Source organism: Durio zibethinus, chromosome 25 (assembly GCF_047325235.1).
Source record: "Durio zibethinus cultivar Kanyao isolate XHJ-2024 chromosome 25, ASM4732523v1, whole genome shotgun sequence".
NCBI classification, from domain to species: domain Eukaryota; kingdom Viridiplantae; phylum Streptophyta; class Magnoliopsida; order Malvales; family Malvaceae; genus Durio; species Durio zibethinus.
Genome location: NC_143186.1, coordinates 5,938,006 through 5,958,128, shown reverse-complemented (window position 1 = coordinate 5,958,128; position 20,123 = coordinate 5,938,006). Strand labels below are relative to the sequence as shown.

At 28.5% G+C, this 20,123-nt stretch overlaps 1 protein-coding gene and 1 long non-coding RNA gene across 4 annotated transcripts; both read right to left on the bottom strand.

Moving 5' to 3' along the window:
- Positions 1-202: 202 nt before the first annotated feature.
- Positions 203-5,056, bottom strand: LOC149511550 (uncharacterized). Its single transcript, XR_016333777.1, has 2 exons — positions 2,850-5,056; positions 203-687 (listed from the first exon to the last, which is right to left on the bottom strand). It is a non-coding gene; the product is annotated as an uncharacterized LOC149511550 (long non-coding RNA).
- A 4,304-nt stretch (positions 5,057-9,360) lies between these two features.
- LOC111276645 (uncharacterized) lies at positions 9,361-10,471 on the bottom strand. Of its 3 annotated transcripts, none has more exons than XM_089754768.1 (4): positions 10,276-10,471; positions 10,056-10,135; positions 9,696-9,962; positions 9,361-9,600 (listed from the first exon to the last, which is right to left on the bottom strand). In XM_089754768.1, exons 2-3 carry the CDS (start codon positions 10,128-10,130, stop codon positions 9,717-9,719), a joined length of 321 nt encoding a protein of 106 aa, XP_089610894.1. In that variant the 5' UTR covers positions 10,131-10,135; positions 10,276-10,471; the 3' UTR covers positions 9,361-9,600; positions 9,696-9,716. The 3 variants fall into 3 exon arrangements, with proteins under 3 accessions (XP_089610894.1, XP_089610893.1, XP_022718123.1); XM_089754767.1 differs by having other exon boundaries at positions 9,691-9,962; positions 10,276-10,468; XM_022862388.2 differs by having other exon boundaries at positions 9,361-9,962.
- Positions 10,472-20,123: the final 9,652 nt, after the last annotated feature.

Genomic DNA, 20,123 nt, shown 5'->3' with positions numbered 1-20,123 from the left:
TCAACTCACGATGTCGTTTTCTTTATCACTTGACCTGACTTATAAAAAAAAATCTATGATTTACTTTCGGACAAAATCATTGTCTTTGTCTTTGCCCTATTCTTGATTTTCAGTAATGTGCAAAGAGGGATAACTGTAAACACCGATTTTGTTCGAGTCTACCGTTTCCATTTTAGTTTAATAATAATAATAATAATAATAATAATAATAATAAAATATTTAAAATATATATAATAATTAAAAAAAATTAATTAAATTTAAAAAAGAAAAAAAAAGAAAAAAAAAGGGAAAATGAGACAGAAATCAAGGGTTGGTACGACGTCGTTGCTGCCTTTGTCCAACCCCCGACCAGCTCCCTGTTTAGCCCACCTACCTCCACCCTACAGCCACCCAGATCCCCTATTTTAAGCTCTTTAAAATCCCAAATCCTTCCCCTTCAAACTCTCTACACTATCTGAAAAAAAAAAAAAAGGCCTATTCAATCTACCTCCACGAAAACCCTCGAGCTCCGACGAACTACCCCCCTCAAAATACTCTCAACAGCCCCAGACAGAACCCTCATTCTCACACATAAAAAACTCAAAATTTCAAACAACCCTCCAAATACCCCAAACAGAAAAACGAAACAGATTTACACAAAAAAAACACAATCCTCCTAACAGGGAGGAACCTCAGTGCCACAGTCGCCTGAAACAAGAAAGAGAAATCATCAGTTTAAGTTGTTCGAAAAAAAATAAAAAAAAAAAAGAAAAATAGGTAGATCAAAAATTTTGAAAATCGATTCGCGACTATCAAAGCTCTTTCAGGCCAAACGAAAGTCGGATTCAGAAAGAGGGCGTCGAGAGAAATTTTGGTGACTTTCTGACCCCTTCCGATCACCGACGACCACCGCCGACAGTGACTCACATGGCGGTCGACGGAGTGCACGACGTTGGATTCCGAAGAAAGCCAGAGAACCCCTAAAGCTTTTTTTTTTCTGTGAAATGAAATGAACTAAGAAAAAAAAATCTGATTTTTATAGAAAACATAGGGGCAAAATGACGTCGTTTTGAGCATATGATCAAAACGACGTCGTTTTGAGGATAGGATCAAAACAACGTCGTTTCAAGCATAGAAGATTCGCGCGTGAACTGAACCCGACTCGAGATCCACGCAACCCGACCTGACGGTCTGTTTTAGCCAGCCTTGAACCGATTTAGACGAACCGCTAGTAAATCGATCCGACTCGTTGGAACGCTGAATTGTTGATTGAACCACCGAACCGATCAGATCGACCCAAACCAGCATTAATCGGTCCGATTCAAGTAAAAAAATTTTTTTTAATTTTTTTATACTATTATTTTTGTTATTTTAAGTTTTTATATTTGTGCATGATAAATGTTTAAATTTATTATGATAAATATCTAATTATTTTTTAATAATAATAAAATGAAAATAATATAGAATAATAACTAAAATAATAATAATAATGAAATAATCTTTTTATTTTTTCTGCCTAGATGTTGGAGGGAATAAAAAATATTTTTCTAAAGAAATAATTCCGCCTAGAGGTTGGGGAATTATTATTATAAAAAAATTACTAAATAAGTTAATAATTTTGATAAGTTTTCATAAAAAAAAGGATTTTAAACAAAAAAAAAACATTTTAAAATAATAAAAAAATTTAATTAAAAAAATTATTATGTTTCTTAAATTAATTTTAAAATTTTTTTTTTATTATTTTAAAATGTTTTTTTTTTGTTTAAAATCTTTTTTTTATGAAAACTTATCAAAATTATTAACTTATTTAGTAATTTTTTTTATAATAATAATTTTTCAACCTCTAGTCGAAATTATTTCTTTAGAAAAATATTTTTTTATTCCCTCCAAGGCAGAAAAAATAAAAAAATTATTTTATTATTATTATTATTTAAATATTTTTTAGTTATTATCCTATATTGTTTTCATTTTATTATTATTAAAAAATAATTAGATATTTATCCTAATAAATTTAAATATTTATCATGCATAAATATAAAAACTTAAAATAACAAAAATAATAGTATAAAAAATTAAAAAAAAATAAAATTTTTTTTTGTGATATTATAAAATAAAATAAAAATAACATTCGAAAGAAATAATTCTTGGTACTCTGCTTAGATGTTGAAAAGTCACTAACAATTATTTTTTATAAAGATTGTTATTTTATTTTAAAGATTATTGTGTTAAATCTTAAGTGAAAAAAGTTATTTTAAATTATGTCTAGATGTTGAAGAATTTTAAGATAATTCTGTAACTTAAATATTTTTTCAATATTTTCAAATAAAAATATTTAACAAAATTTTATTTTTTCAAATAAAAGGAATTAGTGTTAAATTTAAAATTAAAATCATTTTTATCCAATATCGAAAATAGCACGTAATTAATGGTATCAATTTATGGACGTTGTGGTAGTGCTAATCCTTTTTCACATGTAATCGACTCTCGGATCCAACTTAATTTTTTGTAGATCAAAATTTATCTTTTTGATAAACTTTAAACTCGTTTTTATAATTTTATTAAAAAGATAAACTTTTAAATGATCACTCATATCCTAACAAAGATTAGTGATAACTTTTTTCATTTATTTCGATTGTAAAACTTATTTATGTTGGTGATCTCAAAACTGTTACAACAAACATGACTTTCATAATTATTTTATTATTTATGATATTCTTAACTACGAATTCATAAATTTTGTTAGGTAACTACTAATGCTTATCACAAATCATAGGCATCTCAAACCCACCCCCCAAATACAAACAAAAAAGAAACTAAAGCTGCCAAAACATAAGAAAAAGAGCTAATAGCCTTCCTGTAAATCATCTTACCCTGTTTCTAAATGATCATCTTCTTCGCTTCAAAACTGTTGGTTTGACTCTGATGTTTGCGGGGGATGAGAGAAATTTGTTCATATTTGCATGAAAGGAAAGTGAACCGAAAGTTCCAACGGAGAAAACCTTAAACTGAAGATCTTTGTGTTTGCAGTATCAAAGCCATTTTAACGATAAGAAGAAAAAGGATAAGAAAAAAGTAAATCGCTGACAGCAGAAATGAACCACATGGAACATAAATGCAAATCGTATAAGACCATAGACTGAACATGACCCAAATAAGCCATATTTACAGTTTAAGGCCTCCAGGACTTTGCTCTAAGTTCCAGAGTTTCATTTCTGCTGTCAGATCTACTTGGACTTTTCCCAATCGTTTCACTTTTTCCTTCTCCTTTTTCTCCTTATCATTCAATAGTTTTGTTACAGCAAACAGAGTTGAAAGCAGGGCAAAATGAGATTCATCACAAAAGAAATGAGAGAAACCAAAGCAAAAAAAGGATTTGCCTTTTGGGGAAGCTTTCGGTTCAATTTCCTTGCTTGCAGCCATGAATCATCAGCCTGTCTGCATAAGAAAAATGGGAGTTCAATGTGTTTATACCCCTGGGGTTCTTATAGGATAAGCTTCGGTTGATTAATTAGTTACGTAGAACAAAAGGACTTCAACAAGAAAGAAATTCAAAATTTTAACTTTTACATTTACAGTTTTACTGTAAAAAAAGAATGAAAAACAAAACATGGTTGTTGCAATTTGAAAGTTGGTCAACCAGTTGGCCAACGGCCCACACCGTTGAAATAATGAATGTGATTATCTTAATAGATCAAGAAAGAAAGTCCTGGAGAGCCGATACTATTGACGAGCATTTTTTCGTCAGAGGATGCGGCGAGAATCTTGCACATACGTTAATTCAGTATTTCGTTTGAGGTGTCCTCATTTTGTATGATTCTTTGCTTGGGAATTTTATGGTAAAATCCGCTTATTGCACAGCCAGAGAGGTGATTGATGGAAATGGGTTGAACAGAAATCAAAGGCATCCAATTTGGAGGCTTCTCTGGTCCGCTAAGGCACCTCCAAAGGTGAAGGTGTTTTTTCTAGAGATTAATACATGATTTCTTGCCAATTAATGAGAGACTGATTAGTAGAGGTTTGCAGCTGGAGAATTATTGCTCGGTATGTGGTAGCTATGATCAATCTTGCCACCTTGTCTTTGTTGAATGTTATGTTAACCGTATGATCTGGAGTGAGGTGAGTTTAATGGCCGGCTTCGTACCTAATAACAGCTCGCCTGAAGATTTTTGGTTTACCGTCTTAACCAAGGCATCATAGGCAGAATCCTTGGAGGTATGCATGTATATAGTCTTGGCTACTTTGGACTAATAGGAACAAATGTATTCATCAAGGAATATGCTCTATGAGAAAGACTTTGGTGGGGAAAGCTCGTTGTTTGTTAGGGGATAGGCTTGTATGGGATAACCAACCTGATGCCATAATAATAAAGTGTTAGCAAAATAATTGGCAACCTCCCGAGCAGGATATGCTTGAGCTTAATGTAGATGCATCTTTTAAAGCTATCACAAAAGAGGCAGGTTTGGGAGCTGTTCTTAGAGACTCCAATAAAAGTGTAGTATTTTTAGCAGTGGCTCGAGTTGATTGGATTGAAAGCCTACTATATGCGGAGGTGGGAGCAATTCTGCGGGGATTACAACTTGCATACGAACAGGCTGTGGATAGGATAATTGTGGAGAGTATTCTTTGACAGCAATAAAGGAGATTGATCACGCGGCCGAATCATATTTGGCAGGGAATAATGTGCTTCAGGATACAAACATCCGGTTTTCAGTATTGTTTCTTTAGGCAGACAAATAGAGCGGCTAATAATCTATTTCATGAATTAGCTAAATTTGAGTTATAGGTTGAGGAACAGAGACTCTGGACGAACCGTCTTCTTTCATCTTTTTGTCCTCTTGATTTTACTTTATTATTAATGAAGTATTATCTGATTAAAAGAAAAAAAAAACCTTTTCACTTGTTTTTGGATCTCTATCAGCTTCTGTCTTTGAATCTTGATTTCTCTATTTGTTTCTGTCAAGTTGGCTCTTTGTTCGTTACTGTGTTGGTTTCTTGCTCAAACTTTTGATCTCAGTGCAGTAGTTCTTTAATCTTTAAACAAACCAAAAATCATTTTCTATATAAATATATATAAAACTTTAGGAAGTATGGACATGGACATACAATTCGATATGATATAAAACGGATACAATGATACAGTAATTTTTAAAAAATACAGACATGAGTATGGTAAGGTAGCAATAAAAAATACTTTTTATATATTTTTTATGTAAAAATATTTAATATAAATATAAATATTAATAATTTTTATTAATTTATAATTAAAATTTCATAAAATTCTCTTGTCATTACACAAAATATATAATAATAAGCCCATTTAATATTTTTACATAAACTATGAAATAAAAAATTATTAATAAAAAAATTTTATTTTATTTCTTGTCATTAATTTGCTTATAATCTTAAGATTTTAATATGTGGTCTTAAGCAAATAACAATAATTTTTTATAGCATAGGCAGGCCGTGCAATAAGTCTCAATACTAAATGGATTACCCTTGTATTGGTTGGGAAACTGCCCATTAAATCTCAATCATTCATAATTTTATTATTTAGCCCAATGCCCAACCTAAGAAAGCAGAAAGCACAAACGTCATAGGAAACACAAAAGATGGAGAGGGGAATCTGGAAAGGAAAAGCTCAGGACTCACGCCGCCAATAGTATTAAAGCACCCAGATCGCTGACATGTCACGAAAGATATATTTTTTATTTTTCCCTTTCACTTTCTCTCACATTAATTTCTGTCTCTAAATATCCATCCCTCTCTAAATACAATCTCTTACCGCCGCCTTTCACCTAGTTTCTGGTCACCGACGTGGTCTATGCCGCCACCGTCTATCGTCTGATTAGTTTTTGGGTATTGTTTGAATTCAAATTTTTTTTTTTTATGCTTGGCTTTTTCAATTTTGGATTTGTATTTTTTTATTTATATTTGCATTTTTTTGTTTTCTATTGGGGCTATGTAGGCTACGAATTCTTTTGATGACTATTTTAGATTTGTTTCTGGTTTTTTTTTTTTTTTTTTTATAATTTTAGAATCACCACAAAAGGGTAGTTTTAATAGTGTAGTATATATATTATTATATAGATAAAAAGAAAAGAAAAAAATTAATAATAATAAAAAGAAATTGCTTATGACTGACACATGGTAGCAATTTAACAAGTCTCGTAAATGATTTTAATATAACGTATAGATAGATCCATTTATACATACCCATACATATAATTAGAGCTATCTCTTTTTAATTTAAAATAAAATCAGTTTTGATATTAAAAATGATTTGAGGGTTAATTTTGTATTTTGCCCGCATCTTCTTTCCTTCTCCTTGTTTCACTCTATCTTCCTCTGCATCAAAAAATAATTTTTTTGACCAGTCTCTTCATTACGTTAGAAATTTTCAATAAATGAGTTATTATTAATTAATGGTTTAAAAATCTAATAAAATTCATTGATAAGTTTAATTATAATATGAAATAAATATGAGAATTAAAATAATTAAAATAATTATTTATGTGTGAATTTTTTTTGGGTTAATGTGGTTAAACAGTTATTTAAATTTTGTATGGAAGATTTTTAAGATTTTAATAAAATTAGATAAGATCTTCTTCTCATTTTTAATTAACTATATTTATTTATTAAGAATTATTAATAAAAAAATAAAAAGATTTAATAAACTATATAAAAAAAAAAACATGATTAAGGAAGATGAACTATTTTGGTATGCAAACGACTTAATTCCTAGGTAAAATCGGGCCTCACTCGTCCTGACTCCTGTTCCCACAAATTGAATCGAGTCAATTATTTATTCATATAATAATATTTCAAATCGTATGGAAGTCTAAACTTGTTTGCTAAGTTAGAAAAGGTAATAGATGAGCCTAATCTTCTTCCATACCATTTCAATTAACTTATAATATTTAGCAATGTTAACAGGAAGGATCGTATTCATTAGGTTGAATATATTAACTCAAATCTAATTAATAATTAATGTATTTGAGTTAGATCTATTAATAGATCGAATTTTAGATATGAATTTTAAAGTTAGAATTTAATTCAAAATTTTATTTTATTAATAAAATTTATTTTTATTTTAAAATATATTTAAAAATATTCAAATGATAATATTTTAATATTTCTTAATAATTTAATATATTTTGAAAAAAATATCGAACATCTAAGCCTGAGTAATCAAATCTGGTTTTAGATAAAATATATAAAAAGTTAATCAGGCCTAGGTGCCTAGTCTAATCGATTAATTTAAACCAAATGAGTGACACAATACTTAATTAGAAAATGATATGCTAAATAAATTAAGCAGTCTATTTAGAAATTAAACAATATATTAATATTACATAATTAAGATTAACTAAAAAATCTAAGTTTATTTAAGAAAAAAACTAAAAATTCTAACTTGACCCTAACCTTTAAAGAAGTTATATAAATCAATTGTAATGCATTTTACAGACTAAAATGAAATTAAGTAGATAAAAATAAATATAATTTAACAATTAATCCAACAAAATTACAAAAGAAAAACAAAAAATATTATAAAAAAATTTTTGCAAATAAAAATTTTTTTTTTTTTACTTTTTCATAATGAAATTTTCATAGATATATGTGAAATTTATATATTTCTGATCAAATTACTCAATCACGTTACAGTTTCATTTTAATTTAGTCATACTTTTTATTGTACTTTTTTTTTGTTAAAGACGTTTTTTTTATTAGTTTTATTTTTTAAAAAATTTTATCCCAAAACCCCACGCGTGAATCGTGGCTTTCAATTAGTCTTTTTTTTCTTTTTTTTTTTTGTTATTCTTTTCCTTTTCAAATGGGATCCACTACAAAGTGTGGAACAACTTTGCGCATTGACTTGAGAGCTCCCGTTATGTTTTTTCTTTACTTGATTATTAAGAAACGAATATTCCATCCATCCGCTGCTAAAATGCGCTGCTTTTGCCGTAATTACTTGACTGTCGTGAGTGAACGTGCGATTTTGCTCGCTGCCCTACGCGGATTCACCGACAATCGTTCGACTCCTTGCGGCCCGCCATTTGCCAATAATAAATTCCATCCTATCTGCCTTCTAACATCAGCTTAATTATTTAGAATTTTTTTCTAAAAAAATAATATTTTGATTGGTTGGTTTTGCGGACTAAGGACAAAATTGATCAGATTCGAATCAATTTTGTGTGATAATGAGAAGAGAAAGGCATCAATTAAGGTTAGGTAGGGACAGCGAGATAGAAAATAGATTAATGGGGACGCATTTATTTTATGCACAACAACTTCGATTATTGGGTCAATTAAGAAATTCAGTTTTACATTTAAGAATTTATGGTATATATAGAGGAAGATTACTTGGATTTTGTTAGACATATCATCAAAGTCCATCAACATTTCATACATTAGAGAAAAGAAAAAGGATGTTTGGAGAATCATATTGCAGATGACACTTCTCCTTTCTCTCCACCAGCATCCCTTCATTTTCCCTCTGGTCTCCTCCCTTCCCTTCCCTTTCTCTTTCTCTGTTCTCCCCCTCTCCCCACCTCCTCTTTTATCTCCTTTTTTGCCTCCTTAGCATTGCTTGTCTTGATTCTTTGATTGGTCCATCTTGCTCCTCTGAATCACTTTCTTTACGCACGCATTTTTACGCATATACGTGCATACATATATGTATGAACATGTTTAGGTTTCTCACCATTTTTCTCGATTTATGATAGTCAATCGTTGTTTAGGAAGTAAATATAAGATTCGAAATCTTCTCACATTTCTAAAATCTTCAGTAGAACTAAATAAATAACGAAGTAAATGTTTGCTGCAAGTTGCAAACATCCTTTTAAAGGAGTAGGGAATTAAATGAAAAATTCCAGGATTTTTTAAGCCATTCACTATTTCAAACGAGCTACAATGACAATTTAATTTTTCAAGGTCTAAGTACAACCTTACGAATCCATATATCTATGTCTTCTAAACTCATGTATTATAACATTTTTCTTTATTAGTAGATTGTCTTAATATTGGCAATGATCAAATTATACATAAATCATAGTTACGGGTAACTATATGAGATTGATGAAATATATAAGATACAGCTATAACTCGCTGTGAAATTTGAAATGGTTATGACTTAATATGAAATTCATTATGATAAGTATGCGAAAGGTATATCTAAATATTATATGTTGCATCTAAATTAGCTTTTGATTACAACTAGTTTTTAACTTGAAAGAGGTATTTTGTCTTTAAAACCCATTTTTATTGAAGTGAAATTGTAGACATAGATCTTCAACAAAACGTTATCATATATAAAATCTGCTAATAATAATTTTAGAAATGATGAGTTTCATCATGTACCGAATCTGCCCTTGAGCCAAATAATTGATCAACTCATCTTTCAATAAATGCTGATATTGGAAGACATGCAATTTGTTTTTTTTTTTTTCTTTTTTGACTAATTAAGAGGATAGTTTATTACATATAAAGGTCTACACATGTAACAAGGCATCACAGAATCTCTGCCACACCATAATTAAAGGATCGATCAAAATAAAACCACACATGACTGCCAACCGAAGTTTTCCTTTTATTCTTCCTATTAATCGTCTCTTCTTGAGATCCCTACAAAAAGAAGGAACAAAATTATGAATGATCGAATCATCATAGGATATTATCTGACACGTGAAGGGAAGATGCATGCATTTGACTAACCATACATATATGGGAAAGGCTAGCTATTAGTTACGAGAGTTTGCAGCATCCCAGGCAGGGTCAGCTAGCTTAGTTTGTATATAAATTTGAACCCAAGCATTGAACCTTGCTAGCCGAAGATTCACTTGGCGGAGTTGGTCCATTGTTTGTTTGCCTTGTCCTGGACTGCTATGTTCCGCCAGGTTCAGCTTTGCCTTCAGCTTCGACTGTTTTTCCACCAGCTTTTTCTGGACTCCTTGTAAACGACTCAAGTACTCTTTCATCCCATTTTTCTTTACACGAACAAAAAGTTCAAAGCAAGAGAAAAAACGAAGTGAGATCAACCAAAGAAAAATGTTTAAAAAACATTTACCAAGTGAAAATACCTCAACCCTTCTCTCCAACAACTTGGGATGTTTCTTTCGAGAAACTTTCAGTTCACTTTCCTTTCTTGGAGCCATTCTTTCTAAAAAATAAATGGATAAATAAAAGTAAGAGAAATAAAGAGAGAAATTGAATTTTTGTTGATTAATAACCGACAGTTAGATCACAAAAATATAACCATGTTTCATATATGTAAATATCTCTTAGATTACACAAACATACCTTAAACTGCGATAGTCGATTGAAGGAATTAAGATTGACAGGAAGAAAGTGAGATTTCTCTCTTGGCCAAGTTTGCTCTTTATAGTTAGTTTCATACAAAGCGAGGCTCTCGATCTAATCTGCAGGCAAGCATGCCGACTCTTGCGATTTAACGCTCGATCCACCGGTTTATCTTAGAGAATTATAAAAAATAAATTTATTTTTATATATTATTAATATACAAATTTTATATACTGTAAGTGAATTAAATAATATCATTTTATTAATGAAATAAATCAGATGATATAATTTTATTAATGAGTAAAATTTTTTAAAAAAATTATATTTATTTTAAGAGTTCATAATTATTTATTAATAAAATAATATTATTTGATTTATTGATAATGTACAAAATTATTCACTGATGATACATTAAATATAAGCTTTTACAAAAAGTCGATTCTACTTTAACTTATGCTTTATATTAATTTAAAAGGTGTTTTGAAAAAATTCTTTCGAAAGTCGAAAAAAGAAAAAAAGACCTTTTAAGAATTTCTCCCTCCTAACACGCACAAATAAAAAAGTTAAAACTTGGGATGCATATATATTTGGTAGAGATTGCATTATAATTATTTAATTACAATTTAAAATTGTAAAATATTCACAACTTACATTTACATGGGAGAGATCCTTAAATACATTTTTTGTTACGAATAATTACAAAATTGTAGGTAAAAGAATAATAATTGTTGTCCTGAATATCAACTGAATTATTGCACCACTTGAATTATTACCCCACTCGAAGACAAGCACCACGCACGATTCGCCCAAAGAAATAAAACACATTGTTTATGGAGTTTATATATATATATATATATATATATATTGTCAATAAAAAATTAAGAGATTAATATATGTTTTATTTTTTTTATTTTTAAGAGAAATTATTTTATTCATTGTTAGTAAAATTTTTAAATTTTATAAGTAGGATTAGTAAAATGACACATATTGCCTAAAGTATATTTAAAAAAAAAATAAAAATTCTAATTAAAAATAAAACATGATATGTGTCAATTTCTTAACCCTATTTATAGAAATAAAATTTTACATTAATAGTGTATCAAATGTCATAACAACTTTGGAGTCATAAGATGAAATTTAAAATAAAAAAGAAGTCACCACTAATATTTTTGATTAGACGTGCTTGGTCACTCAAAAAGAACTTATCATTTTAATAAAATTTTAAAATTAATTAAAACTTAAAAAAATTAATTTTTAGGTTTACTAAAAAAAAATCAAATTCGAAAGTACGATTACGCATAAAAAAGAATTAACATCCTATAGTTCTCATTTTAAAAATAGTACCAATTGACCTCATATTATCTTTTTGTTAAAAAAAACGATCTTAACTTAAATATTAAAAATAATTCCTTTAATTCATTTATTTTTGAAAATTTTTGTTTAAGAGATTTTGCTTAGGAATAAAATATTGAGTTTTGAAAAAAATTTTGAATTCCTTAATATCTAGGTAGAATTTCAAAAAATATTTTTTTACTTTAGATTCTCATAATAATCCTTAAAATCTGGCGTAATATTTTTTTATAAAGAATAATTATTGAGAAAACCTTTAATATTTAGATAGGATCCTAATAATTTTTTTTATTTAGAAATATTATCTTTTATTTTAAAAACAATTTTCCAAAATCATCATTTATTAATTCACATCTTTTGACAATAATAAAATATATAATGTAACATGATACATATACAAATTAAAAGGTGCAAGTGAAAAAAAGATTTAATTATTTCATTTATCTATTTTATGTTGGAAGATTTTCTTTAATTTTTCAATATTTAAGTGAAATTTAAGAAAATTAATCTTTCACTTAAGAAACATTATGTTCTTTAGTAAAAACATTATTTAAATTTTCTCCATTACCTAGACATAGTCTCCAAAATTTTTTTTTTTAGAAATATTATCTTATTTTCTGTAGAATATATTTTTTTTTTGAAATTATAACTTTTTTGGCCACATTTATTATTAATGCATAAAATCCATAAATGACAATATGAGTATAAATTAAATGATGCATGTCATTTAGGATGAAAATGGCATTTTTTGGTATTAAAAATATTTATTTTTATTTTTATTATTTTTTTAACACTTCAATAGTTAGGTGGAATTAAAAAATTGATCTTTCACTTGAAATTCAAATAATAATATTTTTTTTACAAAAATAATATTTCTTTGCAAAAAATAATTATTTGAATTCCCACTAATATCTAGGTAAGGATTCCAAAACCATATTTTTACATGAAAATATTATTCTATTATTTATTTCTTTTTTTAAAAATGAAAAACATATATTTTTTAACCATAAATTTTTTACACTTTATTTTTTGTTCAAATCTCTTTTTATTTTATCAATAACATAAATCATCCACATGCAAATTAATCTTCAAAGATACATATATTTATTAGTTTTATTTTTTTTACAAATCATAAAAACATATTAACAAACATTAAAATGATTAAATGTGATGACATAAAAAATAATAATAAACAAGAAAATAGAGAAAGAGACATATACCCATATGAAGCCTTTGAAATTGAATCCAAAGAACTAATAAAAAAGGTCCAAGTCTGGTAGCCTAACTTTCTGGGGTAGGTCACAATTCAGGCTCAGATATTATTTGGGTTGGGTTAGGTTGGTGGATCCTAGTTGGCAGCTCTTTTTTTTTTTTTTTTTCAAAATCCTAAACTACTTGTTTCAAGCTCTTTTATTCTTTTTTTTTTCTTCTTCTTTTAATCATTGATTCTCCTTTTTTCTTTTGTTTCTTCTTCTTATCTTTAATGATGTTGTTCAATTGAGCTACTGTCAACTCAAGCTCCTTTATGAAAACTAAAGTTTCCAATAGCTAAAATTTCAAAAATAGAGATAAGGAGAGAAGAAATAAGAGAGATAAAAAGAAATTTTAGAATGTAGAAAATGAGTGCAAAAATTGTATTTCCTCCTATAACCACCTCCTTTTGTATTCATTATGTAATTATTGTTACACCAACTGTCAATTTTTTAACAAAATAACTAACATGCTGACTCATATATACTGATTGTAAAAAATATAAATGACTTAAATAACTAACGTGGCCTAACTTAGCCTTCTTCGATTCAACTTGTAACAATTATTGCCCTCTTGAAATAATCCTTGTCTTTAAGGATTGAAGCAGGGAAACTTTTTTTGTAGCTCATATAATCTTTCCTAGATTGTATTTTTTGGGTAACTATTACTCTATTATACTAGAACCTCTACGATTACTCTACCTCTTTTCTTACTCAATCTTTTATCTAGAACCACCATTAGTTCTTTGGCCACCATTTCATCTGCATCAATCATAGGAAAAGTATATTATGTTTGAAACCTTCCCAATGTGCTTCTTCAACTATGAAACTGAAAGACAGAATGAATTAGGTTTTAGCAAGTAATTCTAGTTTGTAGGCGACAGGTTCTATCTTCTCCAACACCTTATAAGGGCCAAAGTACCTAGCAACTAGCATAAAGCAAGACCTATTGATGATAGATTGTTGTTTATATGGCTCGAGTTTAACATAAATTAAATCAGTAATCTCAAATTACCTATCAACCTTATGTTTGTCAGCTTGCTGCTTCATTCTATTTCAAGCCCTCTTCAAATAAAATTTTAAAATTTTGATTATGGCCTCCATCACTTTCAAACTTCTATCCACTTTGTCCATTTTAAAATCTTCAAGTAGATATGGTTGATAAATGGAAGCAGGTTGACCATAGACTACCTCATATGGTGTAGTCTGAATAGAAATGTGAAAACTAGTATTATACCACCATTATGCTAAAGAGATCTATTTGGATTACTGCTTAGGTTGTTCTTTTATCATGCACATTTGATATGTCTCCAAACATCTGTTGAGAACTTCAGATTGTCCATTTGTTTGAGGGTGATAAGTAGTAGACATTTTTAGCTTGATTCCCAATAATTTGAACAATTCCTTCCAAAATGAACTAGTGAAAATCCTATCTTTGTTAAAAACAATGGTATTTGGTACTTCACACAACTTGTACACATTATCTAAATAGGCTTGAACAATTGTAATGCATTGAAAAGATGAGCTAGAGTGATAAAATGTGCATATTTACTTAACCTATCCATTACCACCATTATAACATCTTTCCCAAATGACTTAGGCACTCATAGACATATCAACTCATATCTTATTCGAAATTGGTAAAGGTTGTAACAAACCTGAAGAGATAGTTTTATATTTGTATTTTTGATAAATTGTGCATTCTCTAACATGCTGTCAAACTACCTTTAAAATTCATTTCCAATATACCACATTAGCTATTTTTTTCATAGTTGCCTTTATTCAGAATGCCCTTCATCCACTGAATCATGAAAAAATGTCAATAAGTTCTTCATTAACTCAAAATCAGCTCCCACCATAAGTTTTCTCTTCCTTCTCAACTGACCTGGTTACCAAGTGTACTTAGGAGACTGTCCTAGTTTATTTTTAAGCTTATGAAACAAATATATCAATATTGGATCTTTCAACCAAGACTGTTTAATCGTGGTCATTAGATCATTAGTTGCAAAAGATAAAGCATATAACAAGGCTCTAGGATTTCGAGAATAAGCATTGGTTGCCATGTTGGTAGAACCCTTCATGTAGACAAGTTCATAATTAAATCACATCATCTTGACAACCTAAAGTTGTTGAGTAGGCATATTTTTTTTTGGTCCAGTAAAAATATGAAACTTTGGTGATCTATTTTTATCTGAAAATGCCTTTCAGTTAAATAAGCACTCCATTTCTTCACTAAGCTAATGTGGCCAACATATTTTTTTCATAAACAGACAATGCCTAATGTCTAAGAGATAAAGTTTCACTAAAATAAGCAATTGGCTTACTGTTTTGACTTAACATAGCACTAATTCCACAACTTGAAGCATCTGACTCAACTACAAAAATTGAGTTAAAATTTGGTAGTGCTAGAATAAAAGCTGATATTTCAGCTTGCTTGAGCTTCTCAAAAGCTATTGTTGCTATTTCTTGCCAATTAATGGCATTTTTTTTCAATAAATCAGTCAATGGTTCCGTAATCATTTAATGAACCTGTGATAATACTAAGTGAGGCCCAAAAATCCTCTTAATTCTTTAACAGACCCAGGAATTGGCCACTATTTAACACATTTAACCTTGTATTATCCATAGCAATTATCCCCTTATTGATCACATGCCCCAAATACTCGATTCAAGTAGCACCAAAGTCATACTTTGAAAGCTTAACAAATAAGTGGTTGATGACTAAGACATCAAACACCCATTGCAAATATGCCAAATTATCATTCTAGTTTGATGAATAAACCATGATATCATTAAAGAACACCAATAAAAATTTTCTAAGGAAAGGTTAAAATACACTATTCATCAAACTTTGAAATGTAAAAGCTACATTAGTCAATCTAAAAGGCATGACCAGAAACTCATAATGCCATTGGTGAGTCCTAAAAGTTGTTTTATGAACATATGCAGGATCCATTCAATTTTGGTGATAACCAGATCTAAGATCCAGCTTAGAGAACTAGTAAGTATCAGATAATTCATCTAATAACTATTTTACTAAAAGAATGAAAACTTATCTTTAAGTGTGATCTTGTTCAACTGCCTTTAGTCTACACAAAGCCTCTATGAGCCATTTTTTTTTCACTAGAACCACTTGAGATGCGAATGAACTTTTGCTGTCTCTTATAATTTTGACCTTTGTTATTTTTACTACTATATCCTCAATCTCTTTTTTTGTACAATTGGGTACCTATAAGGCTTAATCTTTATAGGTTAAGGTTCGTTTATCAAAGGTATCTTATGATCATAAGGCCTTGATAGAGGTAAATTTATAGGTGTTTCAAAGACTAAAGAGTATTATAGTAACAATTCCTGCAAATCATGTAATAAATCAATTTACTAAACTGCTATAACTCATCTCAAGACTGAGAAACTCTAATACCAGATATCATCATTAGTCCACTCGTCGTACTGACCACATTTAATTTAGCAAACTACTTACTTATAGCCATATGTACATAAGCAGCCTCTATTTCTTGTACTTTATACTAGTTGTTTGCTATAGTAAATTGCATGGTCAGCAAGGAAAAATCCCATAGAATAGGCCCTAGTGTCTAGAGTTATTGTACCCTAAATACTGCTTCTAGCATATTAGAGGTAACATAAAGAAATTAGTATGCTGGACTAGGCCTCGAACCTCTTAAATCAATGCTTTACATACATTCTGAGTTAATAATTCGTTACCATTAGCTACAATGATATTGATTCCAGCAATGTTCTAAGTGTTACATCCCAATCTCTTTTCAGCTAGATGAAACTTTCTCTCCTTTCTCTTCTCCCTCACTTTCTTTTTTGCCAAATGGCTTACTATTTTTTCTTCTTTTAATTCGGTAGTCTTGAAATTCATAGAGCTACACCCGAAACTCTCATGTTTTGACTTTGTGATTTATGCCTAAGATTTTTATCCTTTTATCTTTTTTCTTTGAAATAATGTTACTTTAATTTTTCTCTGAGTATTTTCTTGCTTTGTTTGTGTGGCTTTTTCACTTATTGGTGAAGAATGAGCTTTTTATTTTTTATTTTTTATGAACTCTCGAATATGAGGGTTTGCAAGTCAATGATGTTTGGGTAATAGCAATAGGCTACTGGGACAAACGATGGAGGTTCAACGGTGAATGTTGTTGTGGAGCATGATGGGATAATTTTTTGTGATGGTTATTAGTGGTCGTAGGTTGAAGGCTCAATGGGAATGTAGGGAGGGGATGGTTATTGGGTAGTGTAAGTGATTGGATTTGAGGCTCTTGGTGAGAAAAAGAATTGTGACCTCGACGATGGATAGAATGAGGATGCTTGGATTTTTGGTAAAGTTTTTGGCTTTTTTCTTTTTTTTGTAGTGGAATTTACTCTTAGCTTTATAGATCAAAGGTAAGCTGCTAAAGGTTGGGATGGCAGACAATTATCTAATGAGAGTTTTGAGATCATGAGAAAGATGAAGGGTGACTAGTAGTGGACTAGAGGAACAAAGGGGAATTGTAGGAAACAAAATTAGGATAGTAAATCAATGAAGATGGGGAAGTAAGGTGGTTGGCATGGGTATGGGGAATTGGTAGGGTAACTAATAGGTAGATGTCGTGCATAACACCACCTTCCCAAATTTTGTTTTTTATTTTTTTCCTTTATTGAATTTTGCTTGTTATTTTTTAATTTTAATAATTTCTTTTAAATCTAAAAAATGGAAAATGAATTTTGGAGTAAAGCCCTTTAAGCCCAAACAAAGTAATTTTAGGCTTTCAAGCCCAAACAACTTAAACCAATTTGAATTGAACTCTAATCAAACTCAACAAGTCCAAGCGAAACCTGAACAAACAACACAAACTTAATGGAGACATTGAAAGAGTAGGATGCAAGCACACAAAAAAAAATCAAAACTTGTCCAAATCACCATGAAACGACTGTTAGATAACCTAGAAAAAATTAAGTGTCTACATCAAATACTAATTCTTTTTTTAATATGCCATAATTAATTAAGAGGTATGTATCATACTACTAATTCCACTTGTGAAATCTTAAGAAATAGTACTCATTTCGTCTACTTTTTTTGTCCATATTTTTTTTAAAAACTTTCTCAAAACTATATTTTCTTTATTTTTAATACTTTAAACTCTTTTTCTTTTTCTTTTTTATATTTTATAAATATTTGTCATAATTTTTTTTACTTTTTAACATTAAAAACTATGAAACATAAATTTTATAAAAAATAAAAAATTTTAATATTAAATTAAATGCGTTAATTAAAATCAACATTTTAAAAAAAATATATTTCATAAAAATTAATGAATGACAAACAAATAAGAATAGAAGGAGTAAAATTTTCCATCAAATGGAATCAAATTATTGAAAAAGCAAATGCTTGTGCGATTTTCATAGGATATATGCAATTTATCATACGTTTTATTTATCAATTTTTAATGCCTCTTTCTTTCCCTTTTAATTTACTCACTAATTTTCTTGACCAACCTTGGATTTACCCACCAAGTAATCCTAATCTTCACCACTTTTGTCATCAATCATTGAAGAATTAACACATCCAAGATCTCTCACACACCTTATTACAAATAAATAAATACATCTCTCTCACACCCAAACACAAAGTACAATAAAAAAAATAACATTCAAAGCATATTGATTAACATAAAGAACTTAACTCAAATAATAAATTCATGGTACCTAGCTAGGGCATAAATTTTTAGACTTGATTCGGTTGGGCCTAAGTTTTAAGAGAAGAGAAAGCAAAGAAGATAGTCATAACATGAAAATACTATAAATTTCCTATTGACTCTAATCCTCTCATGAAAAAACTATAATTAAATGATCATTTATTATGTTGGTTTTCTTTCAAACATATTTTGAGATATTGTATTTTACTAATATTTATAACCCTTACTTTTTCTACAGTTTATATTAATTACTATTTAATTTTTCTATTTTTTATAGTAAAAAACATTGAACATTGATGTAATAAAAAAATTAAGATAATTTTAATATAAAACTTTAAAGGGGCATTTGGTTTAAGGAAAGGAAATTTGTTTTCTTAAAATCTTAATTTTTGTAATTTGATTCTTAGATTTGGTTTACGCAAATATGATTACATGGGTTTTTAAAGAATCCCAATAAAGTCAAGAAGTAGAAAAGTAAGGGAAATAAAAAACTCTCATCTTTCTGAGATATTTTAAGATTCTAGAGAGAAAGTAAAATATTTCCCCATTTTCCTTATTTAATTGTATTTTAGATTATCTAAACAATGTTTATTTACCTAAGAAATGTAATAATTTTTTATAAAATATTATGAAAATAATTTTTTTCTTAATATATTTTAAAAAATATCACATTTTTAATAAAATGCAATTGAAATCCTACAAAAATGATGATTAAAAACATGATTTTTGTTGAAAAGATGAAAACATTATTTTTCATAATTCAATAAAGATGACATTTTAAAATAAAAAAACGAGGTCTTTGTTAAAAATATGAAAATAATTATTTTTTATAATTAAAAAAATGACATTTTTAAGATAAAAGAAATGCTGTTGAAAGACTACATTTCTAAGATAAAAATGTAGTTTTTGTTGTAAATATGAATAAATATATATTTCAGAATTTAACAAAAATAACGTTTCTAAGATAGAAAGTGTAATTTTTTGTTGAAAACATGAAATTTTTTTTTTAAATTTAATAAAGACGACGTTTCTAAAATAAAAACATTTTTTTTAAAAAAAATGACGCTTCTAAGATAAAAACACAATTTTTGTTGAAAATATAAAAAATTATTTTTTAGAATTATTTAATTTCAATGAATGCAACATGTTATTCACATGTCATGTGTTACTACATATTATTATTATGAATATTACGTGTTATTCATATATTATTAAAGATAATATAATAAAAGCCTTTATTAAGTAATGTTGAATTTTCGTAAACCAAATACAAAAACATTACATTCTTTAAGTTAATAAAATCCAAAAATCATGCATTCTCCTTTAATATTATTTTTTTCTTAATTACTTTTTGTCGTGAAATTTAAGAATTCATGAATTAAACGCCTAGATTATAGTGAGAGGCATTAGACTTACACTCCTTGTAAGACGATGCATAAGCCTTAAAGTATTGATGTATAAATTTTTTGGGATTTATTGGATTTTTATTATTTTTAAAAATTAAATATATTAAAAAAGATTTTGCAAAATACTAAAAATATTTCACATGATT

Excerpts from the sequence above, each read along its gene's own strand:
- LOC111276645 (XM_022862388.2), bottom strand. The coding sequence starts at position 10,130 with ATGGCTCCAAGAAAGGAAAGTGAACTGAAAGTTTCTCGAAAGAAACAT. Across the intron at positions 9,963-10,055 it reads TGTTGGAGAGAAGGGTTGAG|AAAAATGGGATGAAAGAGTA; the intron begins GTATTTTCACTT and ends GTTCGTGTAAAG.